At 36.2% G+C, this 24022-nt stretch overlaps 1 protein-coding gene across 1 annotated transcript in view; it reads left to right on the forward strand.

The window, feature by feature from the left end:
- The window catches only part of LOC105470043 (carboxypeptidase A3), a 32349-nt gene extending 8551 nt beyond the window's left edge, over window positions 1-23798 (forward strand). The window contains exons 4-11 of the mRNA XM_011721753.3: window positions 4643-4745; window positions 4846-4947; window positions 5982-6083; window positions 7733-7843; window positions 8717-8807; window positions 9823-10025; window positions 12459-12543; window positions 23107-23798. Of these exons, the coding sequence (XP_011720055.1) occupies window positions 4643-4745; window positions 4846-4947; window positions 5982-6083; window positions 7733-7843; window positions 8717-8807; window positions 9823-10025; window positions 12459-12543; window positions 23107-23294 (985 nt within the window). The 3' untranslated portion in view covers window positions 23295-23798. The remainder of the gene's footprint in view (window positions 1-4642; window positions 4746-4845; window positions 4948-5981; window positions 6084-7732; window positions 7844-8716; window positions 8808-9822; window positions 10026-12458; window positions 12544-23106) is intronic.
- The last annotated feature ends 224 nt before the right edge of the window (window positions 23799-24022 follow it).

The raw sequence follows: 24022 nt of genomic DNA on the forward strand, positions 1-24022 counted from the left end.
TGCCTGGCGCATAAGGAAGGTTCAGTAAACATTAACCATTTGTATTACTCAATCCCCAGTGATAATTATTTATCCTTTCACCTATATTTAGGAATTTTGTTAAACAAATTAAGCAAATTTTGGAGCACAAAATAATATTTGAGAAAAAGTAATTTGTTTTCATTTGTTTATGCCTGGCTGCTGGTTAGTGAAAGGGCTCGTGAAAATAACATCTGGCTCCAATTCTTAATTTCCAGCCTTAATTTCTAGTCCCTATCAGCAACAACCTGGCACCTTTCTGATGTTCTCATGCAGCTGCATCATTTGCGGAAAGATTGAACTTCAACTCACCCTGTTTTTTGTGTGCATATGTGTGTGTGTGTGCGTGTGTGTGTGTGTGTGTGCTGCTATTGTTATGACAAAAGCTAAACTGACACGTGTAAGTCTAAAAATATTCTTAGATACAAGCTTCCTGTGACTAATTAATACTGCCTTATGTTACAAATCAACCTCTGGGACCATAAAATTTCTCTTCTGCCTGGTTCCTCCACTTCTATTAATGCAGGTGGAGCAAAAGCCATGTGCCCTCTTTAGAGCTTAAAGCAATTAATTATGTCTGTAATGATCACCCAAAATATAATTTCAAACCTTCCCAGGCTTCATGTGAGTTTCAGTGCAACATGCTCCACCTGATTCCAAAATTGCTGCCACAAGTTTATTTTCTCAGAAATCCTAGATTCATCATAAGTCAAAAGCAAAGCATACAGTGAGTTAGATATAATATACATAATGTACATAATGATGTGCTTGTCAGTGCTGCTAATAGGAATCAATATTCATGACCAGTACTTGGTCCCATGTGCTAAATAAACTCTAATTAGGGGAATACGGCATTTGCGTTCCACATCAGAACTCAGATCAGTCAGTCAATCAGCAAGGAGAAACCAACAAGTAGAGGGGAGCTCAGCAGTGTCCGTATTATAGCTCATTATTGTAAGAAATTGAAGAAATCAAAGAGTCAAACATCAAAACCTGCTTTAAAAACGTGTTACGACTATAAAATGGTGGTCGATTTTGTGACCCAACTTCACTATTATTCGGAAGTTCAATGGGAGCCTGAGGCCACCAAGCACTTCGGTTTTACTTCATTTCATTCTCACCACAAGCCTGGTCACCGCAATTGTAAAAGTTGGAAAGCTGAGGTTCAGAGGGTAACCAAGCCGCCCAAGATCACATTTAGTATTATGTAGGCGAACTGGGGTTGGAACCCAAGAAGGCTGAACACAGGTCACTCACTGCTTCCTTATTTGATAAGATTTATGGTGATGGAAAGAGTACATGATATTGTCTCAAAGACTAGAATGAATATTTTAAAATAGACATTTTCCTGCATCCAGGACTCACCACTAACAGCAGAAAAAAAAATACATGTGCATTTCATTGCCAAGAGGTGAGTAATTCCTTTATTTATATAGTCAATGAGAAATGAGATAAACCAAATAAGAAAATTGTTCAGGCAAGTACAACTTCAAGAAATCCTTTCTTTAACATTTTTATTGAAACATTCCCATTATAAATGATAATTTTCTGCCCTGCAAAATAGAGTATATTGAATATGGTTTACCTTTGGGTAAATAATTATCATTATCAATATGAATTTTCATTCTGTGCTATGAGACCACTAACCCATGTTTTCTAAGTCCTTCTGTCTAGGGAGTTTTTTTACGTTTCTGTTTTGTTTTGTTTTTTTCTTTTTGCTGTCAGCTATCACCTACTGTTAACAGTGCACTCGCTGCTTGCTTTCAGCACGTCATTCTCCCTAGATCCAATGCATTCCTTCTAGGTTAAACAAGATTTTTAGAACACTATCTAAAATAAGACAAACAAGGCTTTTTGTGAGGGTATTTGTAAATCTCCTACAGCTGTTAAATAATATTTAACATATTAAGGAATCTAATAATAGGTTTTAATGCAGCCATACATCAATGGACAATAATTTGATCATATAAATTGATACTGCCATATTAATCTTAAAGTGGCATTCAACATCTTTCTTAACAGTGAAAGATAAGTTTTCCTGTAAAAAAAAAAAAAAAAGAATGCCCTCTATGGCTACTATTATTTATCATAGTTCAGAGAGTTTTCCAATGCAAAACAGCAAGGAAAAAAAGAAAGTTACTAAGAAAATTAGAAAGTATAGATACTGGCAGAAGAAATAACACAGAAAATACCCTAAAGACATAATTAAAATTCTTAAAAGTAAAAAGATAGTTTTTTAATCTAATAAAATAGCTAAGTATAATCAAAGTAAATGGTTTTTTAATATATGAATACTGTAATAACCAATTCAAAAATGTAGTGAGAAAAAAAGTCACTCGCAAAACTGGTAAAAAAAAAATATATATATATATATATAGAGAGAGAGAGAGAGAGGCAATCAAAATACATAACATTTTACTGAAGAATCAAAAAGATACAACTATATTATGTCTGTTATTAATTATAAAATTCTTATATTTATAATTTAATGTCTATCCAAAATCCTATTTTTTCTGATAATTCGAATTCCTAAAATGATTCTGATAAGATTTTTTTTTTTTTTTTTTTTTTGAGACAGAGTCTCCTCTGTCACCCAGGCTGGAGTGCAGTGGCGCAATCTCAGCTCACTGCAACCTCCACTTCCTGGGTTCAAGCAATTCTTATGCCTCAGCCACCCTAGTAGCTGAGACTACAGGTGTCCGCTACCACACCTGGCTAACTTTTGTATTTTTAGTAGAGACGGGATTTCACCATGTTGCCCAGGCTGGTCTCAAACTTCTAGCCTCATGTGATCCCACTGCCTCGGCTTCCCAAAGTGCTGGGATTACAGGTGTGAACTATCATGCCCAGCCAAGATATTCCTTTAAAATAGGTGAAATTACTCTAAATTTTTGGAAAAAAAGATACATTATCCAGTATTAAATTTTACTGTAATTAAATATGATTTGGTTTATATTAAGGCATAAGAAAATAGATTAATGAAGCAAATAGAAAATCCCCAGACAAAATAAATAAAATACTTTCATATATGATGAAGACGACATTTTTAAAAAATAAATCTTGAAATGAGGCAGTTTGTATTCAAATTCCCAACTCCACCTCATACAAACTGTGAATATTTAAAACCTTCTGAGTACTAACTTCCCCATCTGTAAAGTGATAATACTGACAAGGTTAATTAAATAATGTGTATAAAGCTGTACCTGGCCTGTATTACACATATGGATATCTGAATCCTAGTGAAAACGTCAGGTAGGCAGTTGGATGTGTAAGCCTAGGGTTCAGAGGAGAGTCTATACCTGGAGATTCAAGTATGAGTGACCATCAGGTGACCATTACAGCCATTGGACTCCATAAAATGATGACATGAGATGGCTCAGAAAGAGATGAAAATAGGAAGATGAGGCCGGGCGCAGTGGCTCATGCCTGTAATCCCAGCACTTCAGGAGGTTGAGGTGGGCAGATCACCTGAGGTCAGGAGTTCAAGACCAGCCTGACCAACATGAATAAACCCCATCTCTACTAAAAACACAAAATTAACCGGCGTGGTGGTACGCGCCTGTAATCCCAGCTATTTGGGAGGCTAAAGCAGGAGAATCGCTTGAACTTGGGAGGTGGAGATTGTGGTGAGCCGAGATCACCCCACTGCACTCCAGCCTGGGCAACAAGAGCAAAACTCCATCTCAAAAAAAAAAAGAAAAGAAAAGAAAAAGAAAATAGGAAGATAAGGTGTAAGCCTCTTGACCCTCAACATCAGTCTCCCAGTGATTTTTCCCATCTCTTATTTCGACCCCTCCAAATCTTGTTAGCCATTTTCTAGATACATCTCTATAGGCACATTATTTCAACACTTTGTACCTCATTTTTCTCATCTGAAGATAAGCATAATAATCTCATATGAAGATTAAATGTATTAGTAATGTACATATGGAGGTCAGAGCAATGCCTGGCACAAGGTAAGTGCTAAGTACCTGCTTACTATTTTAATTATCATTATTATTCAAGTTTCTCCCAGCTCTCAAGGTGTGAAATTATAAGGTATGGTCTGTAGATGTGTGCATGAAAGTATCCCTTGTTGCCTGTGTTTATGTGGACGTAGATGTGTGTGTGTTTTGGAGAAGGATGGGGAGTACTATAGCAGTACAATATGAGCCACATGCATAATTTTAAAATTCTAGTAGCCACATTAAAAAATTAAAAAGCAACAGGTAAAATTAACTTTAGCAATACATTTTTTTAGCCCAATATATCTGAAATATTTATTCTATACAATATAAAACTTATTAGTGAGATAATTTATATAATTTTTATACTATCTTCAAAATCTGGTATATATTTTACACATATAGCAATCTACTCTTGGACAAGCCCCACATCACATGTCCTGTAGGCACATGGGGCTAAAGACTATCATACTGGACAGCACAGCTCCAGATAAATGGGGAGATCAGAAGCCAGACATATGACATGTCTAAAGGAGATAGCTAGAGGAGAATAATGAAGAAACAGAGCAAACTTGATTAAAGATACAGGAGAAGGAAGAGAAGTTTTCTGCAAATGAAAGATAACTGTGTTTTCCTTTCTCATGATAAAACATGTATTTTATCATTCCCCTGTCAAACAGAATCTTGATTCATGATCTACAAGAAGAGATTGAGAAACAGTTTGATGTTAAAGAAGATATCCCAGGCAGGCACAGCTATGCAAAATACAACAACTGGGAAAAGGTACAGTATAAAATGCCTGTACTTTTTAAGCTACCCTTAATATTTATTGTCATTTTATTTTCTTTTATTCTAATTTTGCAAGATTGATTTTGCTCTTAAGATAGTGGCTTGGACTGAAAAGATGATGGATAAGCATCCTGAAATGGTCTCCCGTATTAAAATTGGATCTACTGTTGAAGATAATCCACTCTATGTCCTGAAGGTAAAAATAATTCAAGAACCACTAGTTCTTATTATTGTTGAAAAACATTAATTTAAAAGTTACTTTGTAATACAACTGAGTCATTTTTGAGACAATACATATTATCTCTGAAAGACTATTTAAGCTCCAGACATCCATTAAAGAATAGAAGTGACAGGTGCTTTTGGTGGAACCAAGAAAGTGTCTGGATAAACATTTGTCAGAGATTGCACAGTGGACAAACCCAAACAAATATTTCATCACACTGCTTTATTACGAGAGTCTGTGATGTCTCTGGTATAAAAAACTCAGCCCTTAAAATGCAGCGAAACTGATGAATGAATGTCATGAAAGGAATTTAAATATCATAGCCTCATAGGACTGTAGAACAGTATATTAGGCATTTCAACCCTGTATTGCTGGAGGGTTCCCTAAAACAGAGCCAATAATTTCCATTCTGTTGCTGCTGGATTTTTGCACATCCAAAGATACTGCTCCCTGAAGCAGCCACTTAACAAGTGAGAAGCCCATCCACATCCTGAATCCCCATTCATTCATTATCTCCAATCACCCAAAACAAATCTGCACTCTCTTCAAAACGGCAGCCATTCAAGTAACCAGTACTAATTCCCTTCCCCACTCAACACAACACAAGATCTTCTCCACTCCAGGGTAAATATCCCCAGTTTACAAAACCAGAAAAGCAAAAGGAAATGGCAGAAACAAAAGTGACTTTATAATCAATTTCTCAGAACACAGGATGTTAGTAATAAAATAAAAACAATGGACTACAAATTTTTTTCAAAATCCTACCAGCTGCCCTGACACTAGAAAAATTTTTTGAAAAATATACATTGTAATAGATTATGAATTATGGATAGACATTTAAGGATATGTCCCGTAGTCCCTTCTGAGAACAATATGTGCATACATGGTTCTCATTCAACAATAGACAGGGGAAAGAATTGCTTTGCGAATATGAATGAGTTATTGGTCAAGAAGGGATCAATGTGTGAATTTGTTCAAAACAATATCTCAAGTTTATTTTTAAATAGATTGGAAAAAAGAATGAAAGAAGAAAGGCTATTTTTATGGATTGTGGCATTCATGCACGAGAATGGGTCTCCCCAGCATTCTGCCAGTGGTTTGTCTATCAGGTAAGCGAATCAGAAGACTCTCCCAATTCTCCTTTGACTGTCTAGTTTCCAGCACTTCACTGAGTGGCGACATCCTTTCCAAACACGCAATTCCACTTAGCTAGAAGAGCCCACACTTGGTGCTGGTCAGGGAAGAAATGCTCTGAATTTTACTCATCATTACAGTTTTTATGAAATTGACACCTTCCCTTCAAATAATTCTTAAACTCAAGCTAAGAGTTTATGAAACTCAAACTTTTCTTGGGCTATCATATGAAAGTTTTTCCTATAGTCAAGTGTGGAAAATCTGAAACAAACTTCACATAACCTACAAATGTAATCTTTCTTCAGTGAGTTCAAAACATAGATATTTAATTTTAATTCCTGTTTAGATAATACATTGGTCACACATGTACTTGGAATTTTCATATTTAAGTTTCCTTTCTGAGTGTAAAATAACTCACTCTTTTTTTTTTTTTTCTTTTTTGAGACAGAGTCTCACTCTGTCACCCAGGCTGGAATGCAGTGGTGCAGTCTCGGCTCACTGCAACCTCCAATTTCTGGGTTCAAGCGATTCTACTGCCTCAGCCTCCAAAGTGGCTGGAACTACAGGCATGCGCCACCACGCCCAGCTAATTTTTGTATTTTTAGTAGAGACGGGGTTTTGCCATGTTGGCAAGGCTGTTCTCAAACTCCTGATCTCAAGTAATCCGCCCCCGTCGGCCTCCCAAAGTGCTGGGATAACAGGCATGAGCCGCCACACCGGGTCTATAATTCACTTTTTTAAAAGGTTCATCTAGTTTATATATTCAATTTCCTTTCACTCTATTGCCAATGTATTTTGACTCCTAATCATATTTTAATTTTCTCTTTCTGTCAGCTTTTGCATATTGCACTGGTGAAATATGTATAACAATGGTTTTCTGGGCATAGATACTTTTTCTAGAAAAGAATCCACCAGGAAGTAACCTGTAGTTATTTTTGCTCTCCCAAATGAGGGCCAAGAGCTCCCCCTACTCAACACATAAAGGAATGCACATCACAGGTCTACAAAAAATCTCTTGTCTTCAGTTCAGATACACCTGGAAGGGACTTCCCAAGCGTGGTGAGAGAGATTTTAGGTAGCTACAGAAAGTGCATGTGATTCGAGAAATTTCAGTCAGATATGGAAAAAAAAACAAAAAAGTTGTTCAATCTCTGAATTCTTGGATATTTTATTAATACAAATTTTTTTATTTAATCCTGCTTATAACTATCTCACAAATTCTCTCCAATCTTTTCATATTCCTGTGCTTACAGACTCAATCTATATAGTTACGTAAAGGATGTGAGAGAATCAATTAAAAATAAGTAGTACTACAAATTTTCCATTTGGCTTCCAATCTTTCTATGAAACATCTCTCTCATGCTACCTTTAGAACACTACAGGTCTCGATAATTAAATGCTCCTTTAAAGACTGTTCATTTCCATTAATGTCATTAGTCTAAATAAGTTAGGTTTTTTTCCCCTGTAATCTACATGGATTGTTCATTTTTGTTCATTTTAAGGAAAATATGTTTGAAAGCATGTGATCTTGGGAAGTGATTCAAGTTATTACTATTATAACCACAGCTTTCCACATAATAGCTAAACTTCATACCAATAGCTTAATTTTTTTCTCCTCCTACAGGCAACCAAAACTTATGGGAGAAACAAAATTATGACCAAACTCTTGGATCGAATGAATTTTTACATTCTTCCTGTGTTCAATGTTGATGGATATATTTGGTCATGGACAAAGGTACTGCTCTCTACTCTCTTGTATGCATTTAGATATTATTTACTGGCCTTAATACACATTGTTATGCATTCAGCTTAGGGTTTAGGTAACTAGTTAATGTTAATTCAGAAAATTATATTTTTTTAAATCTCAGTTTCAAATTAAGTATGATTTCTTGGTTGCATAGGTATCCTTGAAATAATACAAAATTTTTGCTGCTGAAGCTAGTTATGTGGAAAAATGAAATAAAGTAGTAATTATAGAGGAAATGTATGATTGCATTATATGATATGGCATAACTAGCTAAGAATAAAGTCAATTAATTGATTTTAAAACAAAAACCTTTGTATTTCATCAATTTTGAATAGAATTTGAGGTAGAATCATTGTATCAAAAAAGAAATAAAAGAGAGATACGGATACCCATTTGTCTTTTCACAGTACATTTTATTATCCTGCTTTTGCTAAATAAGAACTCTCAGACAGACACTGTCACATCAAGTTATTTTCTGCAAATAATGCTCCAACAGTAAAAATTTGACCTGCATTATATCTGAATCTATATATGGTGAAAAAGCTAATGAAGTTATAATTTAAATTATGGTTAATTTCAGAACACCATTAGTCATCTTCTAATACTGAGAACTAAACAACAGTGTTTAAAATTAACTGAATTATTTCAATAAAGCCCAAGGATATAATATTAAAAACCATGATTCTGAAAATATTACAAATTATAAGAAAACAATATTTTTTCTTTTTATAATAAAGGGCCTCAAGTTAACTAGATAGATTTCAAATAAAGTTGCAGACACCTGCAGAGAGAATTTGAAATGATCAAATTGAAAAATGCAAACTGATCTTGTGTAAACACTTACATCATTCAATCTGGCAGAACCGCATGTGGAGAAAAAATCGTTCCAAGAACCAAAACTCCAAATGCATCGGCACTGACCTCAACAGGAATTTTAATGCTTCATGGGACTGTGAGTAGCAGATTTGCTATCAAGGAAAATTGCTATAAGGAATATTTAGGCCCCAAGCTTAACTAAAACACCTACTTGTTCAGTAAAAATGGTTATGCTTAGAGTGAGTGTTCACTTTTGTATCTGTAACATGAAAGACAATCATCACTACCATTGAGGGATGTTTTGCTGTGTGGAAGGAAATGAGGAGGAACGGACTGTTTATCAAACCATCTCTTACTACATCTAGTTTGCTAATAATTAAGCACAATCCAAATGTACAAAAATTCAGATAATCTGAATAAAGACCTCAGATTCCTCTGCTTCCTGATGTGAGAAATGTCAGCAGTTAAAAGCAACATAGAGACGGTTTTTCAGATATTTAGTGAAAAGAGTCATCTGGAGCAAAGAAAGTGAAAAAGTATAATGGAAATACGATGATAAGCAGAGGCCTGCTACATCAGACGATGCTTTAGTTGCTATACAACTATGACTTTATCACTGCCTACTTTCAAGGAGAAATTACCATTGCCCCAATTCATATATTTCTTCTGTGCCTAATTTTGTTGAAAACATCACCTGAGCTCTTAACTGTATTCTGCCATAATGAACATGATAATAGCAGCAGCTACCCCTAATTGAGAGCTTTCTGCTGAAAAAAGCTGAAGAAACTTTTGCCCAGAGAAGGTAATTCACACCAGCCCCCAGCGCATTAGAGCTGGGGTTGAATTAGAACTGGAGTCTATCTGGCTCCAAGTCATGGGCTGCTGCTGATTTATTATTCCTGTGGCCTTGGGAAAGGACAAGGAAATAAACAAAGCTCAGAATATTCCAGTGGGCTAAGTCTGTTACAATCTGGCATGTGTGTGAAATGTTAATCTGTAGTGACTATGATACAAGGGACATTGAAGCAGCCCTGTAAACATGAAAGGCAAAAACATTTAAACCATTCTGTGAATCTATAATACATTAGAAGAGGCAGGAGCTATATGGATGGGGAGCAGACTATGGTCTCATCCACTTATGTCTTCTGCAGCCATTCCTAATACCAACGACCCATGTGCAGATAACTATCGGGGCTCTGCACCGGAGTCCGAGAAAGAGACGAAAGCTTTCACTGATTTCATTAGAAGCCACCTGAATGAAATCAAGGCTTACATCACCTTCCATTCCTACTCCCAGATGCTATTGTTTCCCTATGGATATACATCAAAACTGCCACCTAACCACGAGGACTTGGTACGTAGACAAAAGTTTGCGCTTAATGCATCGACACCACCATTGACTTTCAGTCTATTCTTCATTAACTAGAGTATGTTGAAAGAATTTCACATTTTAATGTCAAAGAAAAGAACTAATGAAATTTGCCTCGAAGTTAAAATCATGATCTTGAATTTTTCATTGACAAAAGTATATAGATAATAAACTCTTTTAATGTGATTCTCAGGAGGAAAAACAAATCGGGAAGAAATGTCTATGCAAGGCACAATAGAAGCCTATTACGACACAGTTCCCTGTGGGGTTTAAGAGTTACCATGGGTCGTACGGTAAAACCATGCATGGAAAAAGCCTAATAGAACAGCAAAGACATTCACTAGTCCTGCCCCCCAGATATCAGATTTAAGAAGATACGTTGTATTTTTATCCTCCTGATAAACTTGGAAAGTATACTTTTACTATCCAAAGAAGACTATAAATGTTTGTGAAGCTTCCTCACTAAGAATATGTTATCTTTCCAAAACTATGATCCATTAAGCACCTTTTATTAATAAAAACTGATTTGATAATGTGAGCTTTAAAAAAAAAGCCGGGCGCGGTGGCTCACGCCTGTAATCCCAGCTCTCAGGGAGGCAGAGGCGGGAGGATAGCTTGAGCCCAGGAGTTCGAGACCTGCCTGGGTAATATAGCGAGACCCCGTTCTCCACAAAAAGGAAAAAAAAAAAAAAAAGACAAAAAAAGTCTGCATATGGGTTCCAATGAATCACAGGAAGTAACAGAGTGAATGTGTGGATAGAGGGATAAATATTTTGAATTGCTATAGTAGAAAATAAATAAAACAGAAAAAGTTTAGTGGCCCAGATCTCATGGTGATTGGCAAATATAGCACGTCCGGTAACAGCTGTGGTTCAAATACTGCCTCATAAAATATTTTAAAATTAAAAGGTTACAATTTTCATTTTGACCTCAGTTCATTGTGTTTAGCACAACAGCATTTAATGTTAATTGGAGCAGAGATCTGAATCAGTCATTAAAATCATCTCCATATATACAACAAAGAAAACATACCAGCAATATATGGCCCATAGTCATTTATTATCCAATCTATGTGATAATCTGAGTGCATGAGTTCAATTAATGCATACAAATGTACAGCACTGTGATTTCAATCCACTGTTAGGAAAATGACATTATGGGTTAAAAAAATGCTTATCCACAAAAAAAAACACTTTGAGTAAAATGAGAGTTCTTTGCATAGCAACTAAATTGATTGAGAAAAAGAAAAATTCTTGGTTATATACATTACACATATCATCTTTTAAAAATCTTTACTTGTAAGTGCAAATATGTTAGTAACTATATTCCATTAAAATTCATTCTGACAATCACTCTCATAGCACAAAACACTAACGTGTATTAAAAGGTCATGACAAAATGCCATTCTGAAAGAGACACCCTAACTAACAACTATTTTAAAGAGTGGTCAACCGCCCTTCTTCCCTTGGTATGCTGAAGTCAGATGAGTAGAGAAGATCCTGTAGCAATATGAGCCTGTTAGGGACCAAGGAATGTAAAACATGGAAGAAACTAGAGAAATCGTCAGAAAAGACAATTATCTGAAGCCAAAAAATATTGACAGGAAAAATAATGTATATTTTATATTTTAAAAGAAAAGAATGAGGAGATAGAGAGAAAGAAAAGGAAGGGTAGAAACACAAAATGAGATATGGCATTACTGTATATAATTGACAGCATATTTAAGTCTTCATTTTTTAATTTTTATTTTTTTAGACGGAGTCTCACTCTGTCGCCAGGCTGGAGTGCAGTGGCGCGATCTCGGCTCACTACAACCTCCGACTCCCTGGTTCAAGTGATTCTTCTGCCTCAGCCTCCCGAGTAGCTGGGACTACAGGCACATGGCACCATGCCCAGCACATTTTTTGTATTTTTAGCAGAGACAGAGTTTCACCATGCTAACCAGGGTGGTCTCAATCTCCTGACCTCGTGATCCACCCACCTCGGCCTCCCCAAGTGCTGGGATTACAGGCATGAGCCACTGTGCCCAGCCAGGTCTTCATAATTACCACATATATTACTGAAAATAAGTTTCTCATTTAACCATTTATTTTCTTTTGATCTTCAAATGCCAAATAACTAGTAAATTTGACTTTTTTTCATCCCTAGTAATTTACATATTTACATATATATGTATGTATGGGCTTTGGTTTTGTTAAAACCAGGAACTGAATTCCGGCTTCACCAGTTGCAAGTAACCAGGAAATAGTACTGTCCACCTTATAGGGTTGTTATGAGTCTTGAAACTCAAAATCAAGGGCTAAGCACAGTGACTAACCTGTAAGACTCCATTAAAAAATTGCATACATCCATAATTACATATTATTTGGTATTTACACAGTATTCTATTATTTCACTCTAACTTTCCTTTCTCTCCAGGCCAAAGTTGCAAAGATTGGCACTGATGTTCTATCAACTCGATATGAAACCCGCTACATCTATGGCCCAATAGAATCAACAATTTGTAAGTCATTCCTCTTATTTACTGAGCCCTTTCCCTTAATTATTTTTTATAAATATTAAAGAAAATCATAGAATTTGCAATTTATGTTAGAGCATCTGAAATTGCTAATTTAAATTCTACTTTTTACAGGATATTCTGAATTATATGTGAATCTAGGTGATAGATTCTGCCCTTTTCTTGGGATAAGATTTTTCTAGAAACAAATTATACTGAACTTTTACAGGGTTACAAGGTCAACAGAAGCTATTAAGTCAAGACAGATTTACAGTTTAATTCATCTACTTTCCTGTTTCCCACCTCTACCACCAACAAGGTTGCACCCTTCCAGGAACTAATGAGAATTCACTGGAGCGAGAAAAAAAAAAAAAAATTAGCCAGGCATGGTGACCTATGCCTGTAGTCCCAGCTTCTCGGGAGGCTGGGATGGGAAGATCATCTGGGCCTGGGAGGTTGAAACTGCAGTGAGCTGTAATTGCGCCACTGCACTCCAGCCTGGGCAACAGAGCAAGACCTCATCTAAAAATAACACACAAAAAAAAGTAGTTGGAGCAGAGTCTACATTTTTTTAAACCATTTAACTTTAACTGGACTCTTTCTTACTTGCCTTGTCTGCATGTAAGTATGGTCTATTCCCTAGCTCCCGATAGGAAAACAGATAGAAAATCCGTTTCAGTCCCTCTGGTCATATAAAACAAGTTATTTGTCCTTCTCACTTGCTCCTTCTCGCTATGTTCAACTGAAAGCTGTATGGTGTACTAGAAAGGAAATCACAAGACTCTAGTTCTGTCACTTTTGTTTTATATTCTCAACACCATTTCTTACTCTTCACTATTTTTAAATTTGTGTTGTCTGTGTGTTTTTAAGTTATTGACTTGGATTTCTTGGCCTTGATTTTCTTGTCTCTTGTTCTATATACAAGGAATCAGTAATTTTTTTTCTGTAAAGGGCCAGATAGTAAATAGTTTTGTGGAGGTACAGTCTCTGTTGCAGGTACTCAACCAGAGCATCATAGCTCAAAAACGGCCATAGACAATAAGTCAGCAAATGGGCATGATTGTGTGCCAATAAAACCTCATTCACAGAAACAGGAGGCTGGCTAGGATTTGCCAACTCCCATACTTTATACTAAATAATATCTGCAAATATTTATAGAGTCTTTACAAGTTAGGCACTGTGCTTACCCTTTGATTTTCACAATCTCAAGCCTCATGACAACCCTATGAGGTGGGGAGTACTATTTCCCAGTTATTAGTAACTGGTGAAGCTGGAACTCAATCTCAGATTTTAACAAATAAAAGCCCTGATCTTGCCCATTGCACATACTGTTTGCGTGTTTGGATTTTCTATTTTCAATGAACAGCCAAAAAATCCATTTGAGTATCACCGAAGACCACTAACTCAGATCCTGGGAAGTAAGACCACTTTCTACTCTTATAGCACCTCCCACTAATCTTAGTTTGGGAATTATTTAGTAAAAATACCTTTTCTCCAAATCAAGTTCAAGCTTCAGTTCTTAGTCTCAAAATTTATACAAAATTCCCCATGAAACTTCTCAAAAGCAAGAATTATGCTTTGGATTTCCTCTTAGACCCTATAACATATAGTACAGTGCAGGGCAAGGAACAATAGCAGAATTAGTTCCCATAAACTTGCTCAATGATAATGGTGTCCTGGCTTATTCACAAGAAGTAAATGTGGGTTGAAATCACAACAGGACTGGACTTGATTAAGCCTGCATCACTCTGTAGACCAAATATCCAACATTTTTTAGCATTAAGACTGCCTTTTAGCTTTTAAAACTTTCATGAACAACCCTTCCACCACCAAACATACACTCATATTTTTATTACACTTTTAGAATCTGTGCATTAAAAAATATATATGTGCATATGAATCCATGGATTCCTTGCAACAATTTTACCTGGTCCTGTTTTGAAGTCACTTCTGTAATCCAAGCTAAAAGTATAAACTTGGAACTGAAAGTCTGCATCCTCAGGAATTGCTATGGAATTTGAAAATGCTGGAATCAACATATACTGTTTCTAGGACTTACTTATTAGAGGCTTCTTTGGCAGAACTGGAAAATGACTAAAAAATGGAGAAGTCCCATTCCTCAAGCACATTCATTAACAATCACCTATCAACCAGTCACTGTTAAAGTGCTGAAGAGAAAGTGTAGTGATACAGATGATCCCCAGCATCCACACAGATCTTGCTACAGCCTAGCCATGCTGGGGACTCATTACATGTACAGGTCGATGACAACAAGATTTCAAAATAGATGTTATGTATCCAACTATGTGAGTGGACAAAAAGTAAGCAAAGTAAAGAACAAAAGGACAGACTAGAACATCAGTTCAAAACGGCAGCCCACTTGGTAGATACTAATAAATAGCAGGGCCAGATAGGCCACCCAGACACCATGTAAGAGCAATTCCTCTAAGCAAGAAAAACACGTGGATAGTCTTCGAGGCAAAGAACAAAGCATTGCAAACAGGAACAAACTTTGCAAAAGGCAATTAAAGCATCAAATAATTATCCGTGTGTGTGTGTATCTACAAAAGTATGAGAATACAGAGCTGTGCATAGCATTGCATTAAGATCTCTTAATGAACAAAAAGGTATGGTGTACCTAGCTAGCAGGCTAGCATTTTGGAGCTTTCGGAGATAGATGAGAGGACTTAGGACACAATAAACTACTCTTAAGGAAGTCACATGCTAACTGGAAGGATCGGATAGCCAAAACTACTATAGCAATGCCATCATGTGTCACTTTCAAAATGGAAAGATAGGGTCAAGAGGGATTACTATTCTGTTTAACTGTGCAGCATTATTTAAAATTTTTATTACATTATACCAAAACATTTTAAAGGCATTGAGATTTAGAAAGAATTGCCTTTGTCCTGCAGTGCTGCAGCAGCTTGATAAATGATCAAGATTTCTAGGACAGACTGCTTTAATAAAGCATCTGATAGAATGTTAATCAAACATTCATGAGAAACAGAGAGTAGCAAAGTAGTTGACTTGGTAAGAATAAAAAATAAAAACGTGATTAAAGTTTAGTCATTCCAATAACCTGATGTCACTTAACTTGTCCCCAGATTTAGGAGCAGCATCTAGCATTTGTCAGTGATTTCCTCTCTTTGACTTGATGAAGACAGAAAAAAAGGCACTGGGGCAGCATTTTTTAAACCCAACTTATGGAGGATCTCTGGACTTCAGAAAAAAAATATGTTTGCTATTTGAACATGAGAGGCAAACATATCAGATAAGTTAAAATCATAAATTTTGAAACCAGGGAGAAACACAGGCAATGATCTATTACATGGTTCTCAAGCCTGACTTCCCATTAGAATCATCAGGAAGCTGGCCAGGCGTGGTGGCTCACTTTTGTAATCCCAGCACTTTGGGAGGCTGAGGTGGGTGGATCACAAGGTCAGGAGTTTGAGACCAGTCTGGCCAACATGGTGAAACCCCGTCTCTACTAAAAATACAAAAATTAGCTGGGCGTGGTGGTGGGAACCTGTAATCCCAGCTACTCAGGAGGCTGAGGAAGGAGAATCACTTGAAACCGGAAGGCGGAGGTTGCAGTGAGCCGAGATCGCACCATTGCACTCCAGCCTGGGTGAAAGAGCAAAACTCCATCTCAATAAATAAATAAATAAATAAATAAATAAATCATCAGGGAGCTTTTAAAATGTGTGAATGATTATACCCCCACCCCCAGAGATTCTGATTTCATCAGTCTGAGGTGGAGCTCAGGCACTCAATTTTTTTTTTTAAAGTACCTAAAGTGATTCTAAGATGAAACTAGGGTTGAGAATCACTGATCTAAGCAAAACCTCTCATTTATAGACTGAAATTCAGATACAGAAAGGTTTCATCACTTTAGAGCAGAACAAAAACAAAAATCAGCATTCAAGACCAGAGTTAAAATGATATACCTACCACTTTGCCCCAAAGCAGCAATATTAAGATGGCACAAAAATGTAAATAGTAATGTTTAATGTGAAATGATTATATTTGCATATAAACACCATATCCAATCTTTCATCATCTTAGAAATAACTAAACATAGTACTTCGTGAGCAAGAATAGTTATTTGAGTTGATAAGAACCAAGAAGATTGCATTAGTAATAAAATTTATCTGTGAGTCACATCATGAATTAAAAAGTTAATTTCAAAGTACATTTCTTGTAGCTTCCTTCATGGACCAAAATTGCTAGATCTGCCACTGGTTCTCAACCCAGTGCTCTTTTTTCCTATTCTACATATTCTACTCCTTCAGAATTTACATTCTGAAAAAGACAAAGTTAAGATTTGTAGTTCATAACACCAGATCTCTCCTTACTAAGAGACATTCAAACTGATACTACAGAGAAAATATTTCCGTTTATGCCCATGTATCTCTGGCTTCAGCTCTTGCTTCAAATATAATTTTCACTTAATATTAATATAATAGTACAGGTTATTATATTGAATACATTTAAATAATACTTTTTAAAATGATACAATTTTTTAGAAAACACTGTATCAAGTAAGCAATAAATGCAGCACACATTAAATCACCAGTATCACTTTGTATGGATCCCTTTGGGCTGAAATCAGATTTCTAGTTTGGTACAGTTTCATTTAGATTTGTTCTGATTGAATTTGTTGCAACTAATATTGTGCCTTGAAATAAGTAGGAGATATTTTCTTAATGTTGAACATACTCAGAATATGCTGTCAACAAAAACGAAATTATTTTATAGAACTGAGTAAAGACTTGTTATTGGCTAGAATACAGAGTGGCACATAGGTGGCACAGTACAATGATTAACAGCATGAACTCTGAAGACACAGCCTGGGCTTGAATCCTGATTCAACTGTCTACTAGCTATGTGTTTTTCAGCAAGTTCCTTACTCTGAGCCTAAGTTTCTTCTTCCATAAAATAGTAATTGTTACTTACATTTGGGATAGGAATTAATTAAATGAGTTAACATGCATAAAGCACACAGAAGGGTGCTTGGTATTTAGCAAGTGATTGTTATTATGTTTTATAAATGCATACACATGCTTTAGTGGGTACACATGGAGATAAAGAACAGGCTAAGTATCAGGTTAAACCAATTAAGTTCTGGCCAGGCACAGTGATACACACCTGTAGTCCCAGCTACTCAGGAGGCTGAGGTGGAAGGATCACTTGAGCCTGGGATGTCGAGGCTATAGTGAACCATGATCATGCCACCACACTCCAGCCAAGGTAACAGAGCAAGACCCTGTCACATACACACACACACACACACACACACACACACACACACAAATTCTCTATTTTTTTCTCAAAGTAAAAACTTGCAATATTGTATTTATTTTGTGCCTTAATATAGTTTTTGTTTGCCAATTTAAGATCTAGAAAATACGAAATGTATTCTACTTCATAGTATCACATGATTATGAAAAATCAAATTCCATATATTCTCAATGACCACTATTAATCTTAATGACAAACTTCACATAAAGTAAATCTCTCAAAAGAAAATAGTCATGCCCTTTAACCCTTGGAAATCACAGAAGTTTACTCGGCTGCAAATAGAGAGCTACTTCAACTAGAAACTGGTCAATTTTATTAAAATTGTCTAGCATATCCTAAATTACAAGACAAAATTCCTATTTACTTTACCTCCTTTGCTACCAAGCTCGCATCTTAGCATGGTTTCTTTCTCATGAACTTAAATCCAACTAGCTAAAAGTGGCATCTTTTTGATCACAGAAGCCAGTATCTGTATTTCAGCTCACATGCTCCATAAATTATATGCAATATTTGACCCTGTTAATAACTCTTCTTCTTGCCATTCCTTTAGCTTCCTTGACTTTGAACTCTACTAGTTCTCTTCTTCCTCCTCCTCCTCTTTTTTCTACTCTCTTGCTGACTGCCTCTAAAACTAGATATTTTCCAAAAAATAGGGTACAATATATGGATACTTCCTCAGGTTCTCTCCTCGGGTCGCTCCTCTTACTTTTGACTCTCCTCATCATGAAATGACCTCTATCCCCACAGGCTGGAATCCCTCATTTGTTACCTAGGGCCTCAGGCAATCACCTTTTAGCCACTAAGTGAACCAACCAGACCAAAATAGCAGTGCAAAGCCTTTGAAAACTATATTGTCAGCTGAGCACGGTGGCTCATGCCTGTAATCTCAGCACTCTGGGAGGCCAAGGAGGGAGGATCACCTGAGAACAGGAGTCCAAGACCAGCCTGGCCAACATGGTGAAACCCCGTCTCTACTAAAAATACAAAACTTAGCTAGGTGTGGTGGTGCACGTCTGTTGTCCCAGCTACTCAGGATGCTGAGGCAGGAGAATTGCTTGAACCTGGAAGGCAGAGGTTGAGCTTCAGCCTGGGCAACAAAGTGAGACTCCATCTCAAAAAAAAAAAAGCAAAACTGTCTAGGTGTGGTGGCACATGCCTGTAAACCCAGCACTTTGGGAGGCCAAGGTGGGCAGATTCCCTGAGGTCAGGAGTTCAAGACCAGCCTGACCAATATGGTGAAACCCTGTCTCTACTAAAAATACAAAAGTTAGCTGGGTGTGGTGGTGGGCGCCTGTAGTCCTGGCTACTTGGGAGGCTGAGACAGGAGAAGCACTTGGACCTGGGAGGCAGAGGTTGCAGTGAGTCAAGATTGTGCCATTGCATTCCAGCCAGGGTGACAGAGCGAGACTCCATCTCCAAAGAAAAAAATATATATACTATATTGTCATCAGTATCACAAGACACAAAAGTAGGCCAAGGGCCTGTTTACTAAACCTAAACAGGGTGACTACCTGCTAAATTGAAGATTTAAGTTACAATTTATTATTTAATGTAATAGCTAAAATGTCCAGAATATAATCAAAAATCACTTATAATACTAAAAACAAGAAAAATTACAGCTTGAATGTAAAAAGACAATCCATAGATGCCAACGCTGAGATGATTGGAATTTCAAACATTGGAAAAGAATTTCAAAGTTGCCATCATAAAAAAAAAAAATGCCTCAACAAACAATTATAGGTGGCCTTGAAACAAATGAAGAAATGGAAAATATCATCAAAGAAATATAAGATATAAAAAGGAACTGAATGGAAACCATAGAACTAGAAAATACAATAACCTGAACAACGAAAAAACTGGAAGGGCTTAATAGAACAAATATGACAGAGGGAAGAATCAGTGAACTTAAAGACAGAACAATCGAATTCACTCACTCTGAAGACAGAAAATAAACAAAAAAATAAACAAACAAAACCTCAGGAACAAATAGCATAATAAAACATCCAACATTCATGTCATCAGTCCAAGGAAAATATAGATAAAGGGAACAGGGGCTGGAAAAAAATGTTTGAAGAAATAAAAGCTGAAATATCCTACATTTGACAAAGACATAAACTAACATAGTCAAGTAGCTGAGTGAAACCCAAACAGGAATAACCCAGAGAAACTCACATCAAAGTATATCATAATTAAACTTCTGAAAACTAGACAAAGAAAAAAAACATAAAAGAAATCAGGCCGGGCGTGGTGGCTTATGCCTGTAATCCCAGCACTTTGGGAGGCTGAGGCAGGTGGATCACAACCTCAGGAGATCAAGACCATCCTGGCTAACACGGTGAAACCCCGTCTCTACTAAAAATACAAAAAATTAGCCAGGCGTGGTGGTGGGTGCCTGTAGTCCCAGCTACTCAGGAGGCTGAGGCAGGAGAATGGCATGAACCCGGGAGGCCAAGTTTGCAGTGAGCCGAATCGCGCCACTGCACTGCAGCCTGGATGACAGAGGGAGACTCCATCTCACAAAAAAAAAAAAAAAAGGAATCAGAGAGAAATGATCTAGAGTTAAAAACAATTCCAGTGACAGCAGATTTTTCATGTGAAACCATGAAAGTCAAAAGGAAGTGACATTTTATCAAGTGCTGAATGAAAAAATCTATCAACCCTAAATGCAATAAATTCAATATCCAGCAAAATATTCAGAAATGAAGGAGGGAATAAAGACATTCTCATACAAAGGAAAATCAGGAGATATGTCTCCCGCACACCCACTCTTAATGGCTAAAAGAACCCTCTGAACAAGAAGGAAATAATCACAGCAAAAGGCTTGGAACTGCAGAGAGGAAGGAAGAAAAATGGATTCAGTATAAATAAATTAAATAATAGACTTTCTTCATATGATGATTGAATCAAAAATTGTAAGTTTATTTGATGTGATGTTCAATGTATGTAGAGAAGTACTCAAGACAATTGTACTTTAAAAGTGGGAAGAGAAAAAGGATCTAAAAGGAAGTAAAGTTTCTATACCTCGCTTGACATAGTAAAATGTCAATACCATTAGACTGTGATAAGTTATATATGTGTATTATAATATCTGGAGCAACCACTAAGAAAACTAAGCAAGTGACATACTTTAAGACATTATAAATCAATCCAATGGAATCCTAAAAATGTCATGTAACCAAGAGGAAGGTGGAAAGCAAGAAAAGAAAAATAAAGGGATAAAAACAGAAAGAACAAAAAAAGAAATAAAATAATAGCACAGTTAAGTCATATCAATAATTTACCTACATGCACTAATTAAAGACACATGGGCAGAATGAACTTTTTAAATTGTAATTCAACAATATGCTGTCTATAAGAAACTCATTTCCAGTATAACAACATAGATAAGTTGAAATGAGAATGATAGAAAAGATATACTATGCCATTAGGAAGAATAGCTATATTAAGTATCAAATAAAGGGAATTTCAGAGCAAAGAAATTTGCTAGTGACAGAGACATTAACAATGATAAAAAGGATCCATCCCACCAAGAAAATAATGATCCTAAATGTGTGCACACCAATTTCACCCATGATGTCTATGCCAATAATTTAAATATTCATTTTTCCAAGCTCTTTCTTGAATGTCTTTTTGATGTTAAACGTATCACTTCGTCTTCCTTTGCCTTTTCTTTTTCCCATCCTAGCGCTGAGTTCCCATTTCTTTTAGCAGTATGTTTTTCCCAGCTACCCAGATTGAAACATCAATCATTTTTATCAAATCCCAATGTTTCTTACATGGAATCCCTCAGTTCTATTTCCAATGTGGTGACTCTACCCTAGTTCAGGCTTTCATTTCACAATACCTCATAACTGGTTTCTATTCTTTTCAATCCAGATTAACAATCCTAAAGTACTAAAAGGCCTCCAAAAGAAAATTTAAACACCTAGTCCCGATTCACAAGGTTTTCCAAGTTTTACTCACAAACTCCCACTGCTGCCGTTGCTCTGGTCCAGCTGGATCTCATTAGTTTCTAACAATGCCTCCATGCTTTTCTATCCTTGTAGTTCACCAACCAGAATTCCTTTCTTCCATCTCCAGCTGAAAACACACTAGCCTTTCTTCAAGGTTCTCCTACAATATCACCTCCTCCATCATGAAGGCAGTATTTGAGCTGGCACTGGGCATGAAAGGCCATACTCCTCATCAAGAATAATCTTTTTTTCTTTTAAATCTTGATAAAATATTGTACCTTTTCTTTGGTACTTAGCATATTCTGCTCTGCCTCTATTGACTTATACCTTGACTTCTGCCTCCTAAATTGTAAGTTACTGAAGACACCAGTGGCATCTTCTGGATTTTTGTACCCTGCAACAATTACTCTCCCCAGTGCCAAGAAATGTGTCCTGTAAATATTAAAGGTTTAATAAATATTTGGTGACCAATTTAAGAGCCAACACTATCTCTTTTCATCAAAATATCCCTTCTCTCTTTCTTCATCAGTTTTGAATTCTTTCAAATTTTCAAACCTTTCAGACTGTTATTATTAAACTCATTACTTGTCCTAGAACATAAACACCTTCCCATACAAAAAAAACCCTTTTATATCACATAAAGCAAATGTGAGCACATAAATGCAATTATTATATGTATATGCACTTGTATATGTATACAGCCTCTAGATGTGTGTTATGTGCATATAACCTTTAGAAGTGTGTTGATATTTCCAAACTTTTTATCAAAAAATAGAACCTTGAGTTAAATTTCATAAAAGTTTACATGGAAACTTTGAATTAGGAAATTAAATATGTCTTTAAAATAACTAAATTACATTTTCTTGGTCTTTTGACTATGAAATAGTTTACCCCAGCAACATGAAAAACAAGAGACCTAAGCTATTAGAAGAAATGCAATTCTATTTATCTTGTGTGTATAGTTTTTCCCTGGTGGTTTTTAATGACCAGTGACTGCTTAGCTGGTTTCCTCAGCTGCTAGCACTTGCTCTGAACACGTCTGCAACAATGTGTGCCTAGGAAATAAACTCCAGTTAGTAGTGACCCAACCAAAATGTAATATTTTAAATGCAGCACACACTTGGTGGATTCCAAAGTCATGATTATGCTTTACTATGCACTCTGTACTATTCAGACCACTACTCTCATTCATGACTGCAATTAACTGTATACATAATTATTTTTTATTGCTAATTATACACCACTGATTTCCACTTTTAAAAAAACATTAGCATTTGTCTCTAATTAAATATTTACTGCTTGTGTTTTACAGACCCGACATCAGGTTCTTCTTTAGACTGGGCTTATGACCTGGGCATCAAACACACATTTGCCTTTGAGCTCCGAGACAAAGGCAAATTTGGTTTTCTCCTTCCCGAATCCCGGATAAAGCCAACCTGCAGAGAGACCATGCTAGCTGTCAAATTTATTTCCAAGTATATCCTCAAGCATACTCCCTAAAGAATTGCCCTCTGTTTGGAATAAGCCAATTAATCCTTTTTTGTGCCTTTCATCAGAAAGTCAATCTTCAATTATCCCCAAATTCAGCTTCTATATCACCTGAATCCTTCTCTCGCTCATTTAAGTCCCACGTTATCACTGTTTGCTTTTACTTACTTTCAGTAGCACCATAACGAAGTAGCTTTAAGTGAAACCTTTTAACTACCTTTCTTTGCTCCAAGTGAAGTTTGGACCCAGCAGAAAGCATTACTTTGAGTATTTTGAAAGGTGATACACAGTGGGGCACAGAAAATAAACGAAAACCTTCAGTTTCTCACAGATTTTCACCATGTGGCTTCATCAATTTATGTGCTAATACAATAAAAAATAAAATGCATTTAATGCTTTAAAATTCTTCTTTTTATGATAAACTATATTCTCTGTATTTCTCTATAGCATTAATAATCAACATTAATGCCAATCAGTCTGTTAATAAGAAATAATATCTTCAATTTTCAAAAACATAATTTGCCTATTTTTTTCTGATAGAAGTAGACATTGTTTATATCTTCAAAAAAGCAAAAGGATGTCCTAACAGGAAATAAAATGGTTCATATAGAGAGGAATCTCAGTCCTTTAAACAACCGATCCAGTTCTCATCAGCATAATGTACATTAAATTCGAAATAGTTTAATTTAACCTGCCATAATCAGAAGAAACCACCTGCTAAAACATCTCTTTGCCAGTAC

Source organism: Macaca nemestrina, chromosome 2, assembly GCF_043159975.1.
Source record: "Macaca nemestrina isolate mMacNem1 chromosome 2, mMacNem.hap1, whole genome shotgun sequence".
In the NCBI taxonomy this organism is placed as follows: Eukaryota; Metazoa; Chordata; class Mammalia; order Primates; family Cercopithecidae; genus Macaca; species Macaca nemestrina.